The sequence below is a fragment of the Lycium ferocissimum genome, chromosome 9 (genome assembly GCF_029784015.1).
Source record: "Lycium ferocissimum isolate CSIRO_LF1 chromosome 9, AGI_CSIRO_Lferr_CH_V1, whole genome shotgun sequence".
Lineage (NCBI taxonomy): Eukaryota > Viridiplantae > Streptophyta > Magnoliopsida > Solanales > Solanaceae > Lycium > Lycium ferocissimum.
This window is the reverse complement of record NC_081350.1, coordinates 39,565,639-39,574,024: the sequence shown is the minus strand read 5'-3', so window position 1 is coordinate 39,574,024 and position 8,386 is coordinate 39,565,639. Positions and strand designations below refer to the sequence as shown.

At 39.2% G+C, this 8,386-nt stretch overlaps 1 protein-coding gene across 1 annotated transcript; it reads left to right on the top strand.

The window, feature by feature from the left end:
- Positions 1 to 5,625: 5,625 nt before the first annotated feature.
- Positions 5,626 to 8,386, top strand: LOC132069502 (NAC domain-containing protein 43-like). Its single transcript, XM_059462840.1, has 3 exons — positions 5,626 to 6,610; positions 6,701 to 6,984; positions 7,425 to 8,386. Exons 1-3 carry the CDS (start codon positions 6,427 to 6,429, stop codon positions 8,190 to 8,192), a joined length of 1,236 nt encoding a protein of 411 aa, XP_059318823.1. The 5' UTR covers positions 5,626 to 6,426; the 3' UTR covers positions 8,193 to 8,386.

Here is an 8,386-nt window from a genome sequence, read left to right as displayed (position 1 = left end):
GGTGAACAGTCCGACAGATTTGAGTTTACGGCGCGAATAGTGATTCTGGCGTGAACAGTGACTCCGACGTGAACAGTGAAACGGTGTGAGCAGGTTCTGTCTAACTGGAGTTGGTACCTCCGATTGCATCTCTTAATTCTCTGTTTTTTTTATCCTTGTAGCTAATTTACATTCTTGCATTACTTATATCGTTCTTGTCGTAGTATTTAGACTTTCATCTAGAGTATTGCTAACTTGTGTTTTAGTATTGATTCTTGCCTATTTGAGTAGTTTTTATTTGCTTTACTGGCTTTGGTAGACGATGGTAGACTAGGATCATGTGCTCGGACGGGGGTGAGGGTTGGAGGGGATAGGTGGGTTAAGGGAGTTTCTAGTCTGCGAGCAGGGTCTTGGAATATTGGGACTTTATCGGGAAAGTCCATCGAACTAGTTAAGATTCTTAAGAAGAGCAAGATTAACATAGCTTGTGTCCAGGACACTAAATGGGTAGGATCTAGGACTAAAGATGTGGACGAGTATAAGCTATGGTTCTCAGATAGGTCGAGGGATAGGAATTGGGTAGGCATTTTAGTAGATAGTGCCTTAAGAGACCAGGTGGTAGGGGTTAAGAGGGTCAATGATAGGATGATGACGATTAAGCTAGTCGTTCGAGGATTTATTTTGCATATTATTAGTGCTTACGCGCCTTAAGGGGGCTTGGGAGAGGAGGAGAAAAGACGTTTTTGGGAGGATTTAGACGAGATGGTGGGAGGTATACCGCCCACTGAGAAGCTATTCATATGAGGAGATTTCAATGGACACATCGGGTCAATTTTGGGGGGATATGACGATATGCATGGAGGTTATGGTTTCGGGGACAGGAACGGAGGAGGAGTTGCACTGTTGGATTTCGCAAAAGCCTTTGGGCTGGTGGTAGCCAATTCGAGTTTCCCGAAGAAGGAGGAGCACTTGGTAACCTTTCGTAGTTCGGTGGCTAAGACGCAAATAGACTTTTTACTCCTTAGGAAGGGCGATAGAGGTCTCTGTAAAGACTGCAAGGTGATTCCGAGTGAGAGCCTAACGACCCAGCATAAACTCTTGGTGATGGACTTAGAGATCATGATGAGGAAGAGAAAGAAGGTCGTGGATGGCAGGCCTAGGATCAATTGGGGGAGTTTGACTATCACAGGTGCCCTGGAGATGGGGAAGAAGTTGAGGGCTATGGGAGCTTGGGAGAGCAGTGGAGAGGCGACCAACATGTGGGATAGGATGGCCAGTTGTATTAGGAAAGCAGCTAGAGAGGTGCTGGGGGTCTCGATGGGTAGCCGTTGCCTGCACCGAGGGGACTGGTGGTGGAATGGAGAAGTTCAAGAGAAGGTGGAAGAAAAGAAAGTAGCGTATGCGAAGTTGGTAGACAGCAAGAATGATGAGGAGAAGCGGACGAACAGGGAATTGTATAAGAGGGCGAGGAAGGAGGCAAAGTTGGCATTTACAGTGGCAAAAACAGCAGCTTTTGAACGTCTGTATGCAGAACTAGAGGACAAAGGCGGGGATAAGAAATTATATCGACTAGCCAAGGAGAGGGAGAGAAGGGCGCGTGACTTGGATCAGGTGAAGTGCATCAAGAACGAGGATGGCAGGGTATTGGTGGAGGACACTCACATTAGACAGAGATAGCAGTCATACTTCTATCAACTCTTGAACGACGAAGGGGACAGAGACATTGTGTTGGGAGATTTAGAGTACTCAGAGAGGTGTCGTGATTTTGGATATTGTAGGAGTATAAAAATTGAGGAAGTTAAGGGTGTTGCTCGTAGGATGAGTAAGGGAAGAGCGATAGGGCCTGACGAGATTCCTGGGGAATTTTGGAAGACTGCAGGCAAGACAGGTTTGGAGTGGTTGACTCGGTTATTTAATGTCATATTTAAGACGGCTAAGATGCTCGAAGAATGGTGATGCAGTACAATGATTCCATTGTACAAGAATAAGGGCGACATTCAAAGTTGCAACAACTATAGAGAGATCAAGCTGCTAAGCCACACTATGAAAGTATGGAAAAGGGTGGTGGAGATGAGGGTGCGGAGAGACGTGTCTATTTCGACGAGAACCGATCCGTATACTACCAAAAGCTATTCATCTTGTACGGGCGGTGGAGCGGTATAGGGAGAGGAAGAGGGACTTGCACATGGCGTTCATCGACTGTAGAAAAGGCATACGACAAAGGAAATCTTAGAGAGATTCTATGGAGATGCTTGGAGAGCTAGGTGTCCTGTGGTGTACGTTAAGGCGATTAAGGACATGTATGATGGGGCCAAGACCGAGCGTAAGAACTATGGGAGGAGACTCGGGCAACTTTCGAGTTATGATGGGGTTGCGCTGAGAGATCGACTCTTGCTTGAATTTTTATTTTCCTTGGTGTTGGATGGATTGTCGCGGCAAATTCGAGGTGAGGTGCCATGGTGTATATTTATTCGCGGATGACATAGTCTACGATTGACGAGACTCGCGGTGAGTTAACGTTAAGCTGGAGGTTTGGAGATAAACCCTAGATTCTAAAGGGTTCAAGTTAAGTAGGACCAAGACGGAGGAATTGGAGTGCAAGTTCAGTGATGTAGTGCATGAGGCTGACATGGAAGTGAAGCTTGGCACCCAGGTCATACAGAAGATAGATAGTTTCAAGTATCTTGGGTCTATTATATAAGAAAATGGGGAGATTGATGATGACGTCACACGTCGTATTGGTGCAGGGTGGATGAAATATGGAGGCTTGCCTCTAGAGTGTTGTGCGATAAGAAGGTGCCACCAAAACTTAAAGGCAAGTTCTACCAGGTGGTGGTTAGACCGACTATGTTATATGGGGCGAAGTGTTGGCCAGTCAAGAAGTCTCACGTTCAGAAGATGAAAGTGATGGAAATGAGAATGCTGCGATGGATATGTGGGAACACTAGGAACGATAGGATTAGGAATGAAGTTATCGGAGACAAAGTAGGAGTAGCCTCGATGGAGGACAAGATGCGAAAGCGAGGCTGAGATGGTTTGGGCATGTGATGCGGAGAGACGCCAAATGCCCCGGCGGAGGGGGTGCGAGAGGGCGGCTATGGACGGTTTGTGAAGAGGTAGAGATAGGGTCGACGAAGTATTGGGGAGAGGAGATTAGACGAGGACATGGGCGCGTCTCCTACCCAGCTCGAGGACATGACCTTAGATAGAAGGGCATGGAGGACTCGATCGGGGTAGAAGGCTAGTAGGGTAGTCGCGTTTATCCTTTCTTGCGAGTAGTTGCATTGATCTTTAGTTTCTTGTCCCTTGATTTATGCAAGTATCTATTTGCGCGAATGGTTTACCATGGCTTATTCACTTTCATTGTTTTCATTTTCATAATTTCTTTGAATTATTTACTGAGTATCTAACCTTTCCTATGCCTTTTCTTGGTAGAAGGTTCTTAGGAAGCTTATTTTGCTCCCTACCCAAGGTAGGGGTAAGGTCTGCGTACACTCTACCCTCCCAGACCCCACATTGTGGGATTCATTGGGTATGTTGTTGTTGTTGTTGTTGTTGTTATATAAGCTCTTTAGGAGCCTTTGATTTATTCTCCATAATCACATATTGTTTAGACACTACTAGTGTCATGATCTTCTAGATACATAGTTAGCTCTCCTGAAGCCCTTAATTGATTTTGTACTATCAAATATTACCCCGACATTGCTGGTGTCATGACAAAAAATATTACAACCAAATGAATATTATAAAGACATTATTAAATTCATAAATGACAAAAAGTAAACATTAAGTTATATAGATACTTCTATCATCAACTTGTATGGTAAATATCTCCTTCAGGAAGGATATCATTAACATCCGAATATTTTGTATCAAAGCGGCAACCACGTAATTGTTTCACCCACAAAAATGATATGTATATCTCCCGTTATCTCTCCACGAGATTGGTTGTGGTATTTCTTCATTCACTTCAAGGAATGAAATCTACTTATTTAAATGTGCTTAATATACGACGTTCATTAAAAGATTATGATTTTTCTCAAGCACAAAAAGACATAGCTTCCGAATATATCTCAGATACTTTATAGATTCTTTCTGCTTTAGGAGAAAATTTCAAAGGTTTACTACTTCGGGAATAAATGTTATAGTCTTACTACTTCAGGAGTAAATTTTAAAGTTTACTACTTCAGGGGTAAATTACAAAGTTTTACTACGGGAGTAAAACATAGAATACTTCTTCTCAATTGTTCTACCTCTTCTGGAGGTGAATCTTCATATCTCCATAACCAAGTACACGTCTGTATTTATAAGTTTTATTAGATATTCTCACATCCACTTTAGGAACGACGGATCTGTATTTATATTTATCAAAAGTTTTCATTCTTTAGGAGTGGAAGATAATCATCTGAACGTGTCTTAAGTATATCAAATTATAATAGCTTAGAATCCCTTTTAAGATATTGCTACTTCAGAAGCAAATTGAGACATATATATAATGTCAGAGAATTTCTATCATATTCTCCATTATAGTCATAATAAGTACGGTGTACGTATATTTAAACGATATAAATGGATTAATAGAGAATCCAATCAAATTGTCCAGAAGGGCTTAGTTAGCCTATTAGTTTGAGGCACCACTTACAAGCGCCTTCATATGTGACATACGAGTAAGAAGTTAACAATAAATTTTTCATGTGTTTATGTGTTAATGAAACAACTAAACACTTGTGTGAATTATTACCGCAAAATATAACATACAAAGCACATACCTCGTGAAGAGAGAAGAATTGTAAACATGCTTGATTACATTCACTGTGAATCGTTCACTGCAGCCACCATAAAAAACAAAATTGCTTCTACATAAATATATCACTATCAAAAGTGGGTAATACCTTTATTTTCAGTTAAGAGTGGGTGGCACCGTCAAGCTCTCAAACACAGTAATATTAATGTGTTGATTAAACTCCAATAAAAATTAGAGACGCGTGCTAATAATGTGTTAAAGAATAATAAAACTAGAAAAAGAATATTGTAGTGAAAGAGAGAAGAATTCTCTTATTTCTCTCGAGGGATGAAAATGTAATGAACAGAACCCCTCTATTTATAAGGGAAAAGCAATTTTGTCCCAAAGTCACAAACCCTAACTTTTCTCCTAAAGATAGACATCCATAATAATAAATAAATTATATTTATTACAAATAATTTTTTTAATTTAATTTTTCACTCGGTGTTCGATATTCATATTTGGGCCTGATTAAATCCGAATTCGCGTGAGGAAGTTCTACACTGGGTGGGGGGGGGGGTCGGGTGGGAAGGGGTGTAAAGCGCTCTCTAACAAATGTGACTCCATACCCAAAGTTTGAACCTGAAACGTCTGGTTAAAAATGAAGGAGTACTTACTACTCCACCACAACCTTTGTCGGTATAACTACCGGTTTAAGTTATATATATGCACAAACGATATAAAAAATAAGGCAGCTCAGTGCACAAAATATCTCGCGTTAGCAGAGTCCATACAATATAAAAAATAATTAAATATGAAACTTTATTTATAAATATTATACTTAGGTAACCTGGTTAAAAAGTATCACTCCTTTTGTACCAATCTATGTGGCACAGTTCGAATTTCGAGAGTTGATCGTGAATTCGGGCATGGAAACTACATAAAAGGTGCTATAAGTCATAATAATTGATAATTCAAAATATTTAAAAGATATATGAAAAAAAAAAAACTTATTCGAATCTCGAAATCTGAAAGGTGAATGCCATATAAATTGGGACGAAGAGAGTAATTAACTGTAATTGGTGTATATAACCTAAATCTTGATTCTACTGATCGTAAGTCAGTCTTCACTCTTCAGTCTCTCTAGTTTTTGTGACCTTCACCTTTTTTAATTCCTCCACCTTATTTTATGTGAAATTTTTATTATTTGGTAAGTCAAACAATTTATTTATTACGATTTTATACTTCTTTTGGTTTATTAACGATATTGATTTATGTTATGGTCTCTGTACTTCGAATCCCTTCACGTCAATTAGGACAGAAGAAAGTATTTATTTTCTCTATATTTCTGATAATAATGGAAGTGGTGGTTGATTTTTTTTATTTTTATTTTTTCACTCTCAGAAGCAGAAGACCCCACTGTAAAAGTACAATAACAGGCATGATACAAACCTTTTCATGCATCTACAGACCCATTTGTGTCCCTAACCACACATATAAATGATCATGTTTCCTCCCTTCCCTTTTTAACTCCCACACGCTACAATCCTCTCTTCTTCTTTTATTTCTCAATCTTTTTATCACCCTTTCCCTTCCTAGCTTCTCTTTTATAGGAAATCAAAGTAAGGTGACTCCACATCTTTCTTTTCCAGCTCTCTTCATTTACAAGTACGACTTTGCTATCTTACTTATTTTGATTCCACTACCATTAGACATAATTAACAATGTCGAAAGACATGAATCTGTCAGTAAATGGGCAATCTCAAGTGCCTCCCGGATTCCGTTTTCATCCAACTGAGGAAGAACTTCTTCACTATTACTTGAGGAAAAAGGTTGCCTATGAGAAAATTGATCTTGACGTTATTCGCGACGTTGATCTCAACAAGCTCGAACCCTGGGATATTCAAGGTACCAATTATGATAATGACATCTAATTAGATAGTGTATACCTTTGACATGTCATAAATAATTGAATTAAACCCTCATTTATACATGCAGAGAAGTGTAGAATAGGATCGGCCCCGCAAACCGATTGGTACTTTTTCAGTCACAAAGACAAGAAGTATCCGACAGGAACTAGAACAAATCGTGCAACTGCTGCCGGATTCTGGAAGGCTACAGGTCGTGATAAAGTCATACACAGCAATTGTAAGAGAATAGGGATGAGAAAGACCTTAGTCTTTTATAAAGGACGTGCTCCTCATGGACTGAAATCAGATTGGATCATGCATGAGTATCGCCTTGACGACAACATCAATCCCCAAGAAACTGTAAACATTAATGTAAGTACCACTAGTCTTAATTCCTTTTTATACAGTATAAGAGAACATAGTTTGATTTGAAAGGAGTTTATGGAAAAATTAGACTTATGAAACTATTAATTGTGGTCTTAAACATGCTACAATATTGATGTGCGATCGACTATGACACTTTTGAAAGTTGTAATCTTAAACATATTGTGCGACTGTAGAAGTTTTTCACTAAGAGTAAAATGAGAAATTTTAATTAGATGTTTACAAATAAAATTTATACCGAATATATCTAGACTCATGAAGGAGCTAGATGTTTAACTAAGAAAAAAAAGATATTTAAAAATTTAGAAATATGCTATATTCTTTTTTGTTTGTCAAAAACTTATGTAATGTATATAGTATAAAAGATAATACTGCTTATTAAATCTTGAAAATATTTAGCAAAATTTCTGATTATTCAATTAATCCAGGCAACCGAGTCAAGTAACCAGGAAGAAGGGTGGGTGGTGTGCCGTGTGTTTAAGAAGAAGAATTACCATAAGGCACTTGAGACTCCTCATCAGAGCTCATCATCAGCACTCTCCATGAACTCTAGAAGCAGTACACTTGTTCAAAAACCAAACAATGACGGCGTTCTTGATCAAATACTCATGTACATGGGAAGGTCATGCAAGCAACAAGACATGGAAAACAAACACAGCAACAACCTCGTCAACAACGTCAACAGTATTCACTTGAACGACCATATTGTGCAAATAAACAACAACTCCTTCATCAACAACAACAACAACAACAATAGATTCATCCACCTTCCAGCACTAGAGAATCATCATTCTCCAACCAATAACATGGATGACGTGTCATCTCTACAACTAATCCAACAAGATTGCTGTAGCTTTGATGAGATGCTAACAGAGACAGAACCAAAAAATAGCGCTGCTGCTGGGCCTGGGCCAGGCCCGAGTGATTGGGTTTCTCTAGATCGTCTGGTGGCTTCTCAACTTAATGGCCATGATCATGTGGAAATTACATCAAACGGTGAGAACAACAACATATATTTTCCTCTTCATCATGGGTTACAGCTAGGTCACTTGCGTACAAGCGGGGGAACAAATGATGATGAGGAAGCGTTCTCACAATCTCAAGCACATGACGACGACGTTGACGTTGAATTTTGGAGCTATGCTCGATCTTCATCATCATCACCCTCAGATCCATTATGCCACTTGTCTGTCTAATTCTCCGTATATCATAATCATATATTATGTAGAGCAATACGTATATATACATAGTTCAAGCAGAGACGTCACTATATATATGGTACGTTAATTAGTTTGATTGATACGATGATAGTACTACGTACTGCCTAATTTCCTTTTTTTTTTTCTTTTTCTTTTGCTAATAATACTATTACGAAAGTCTTTTGGAATAA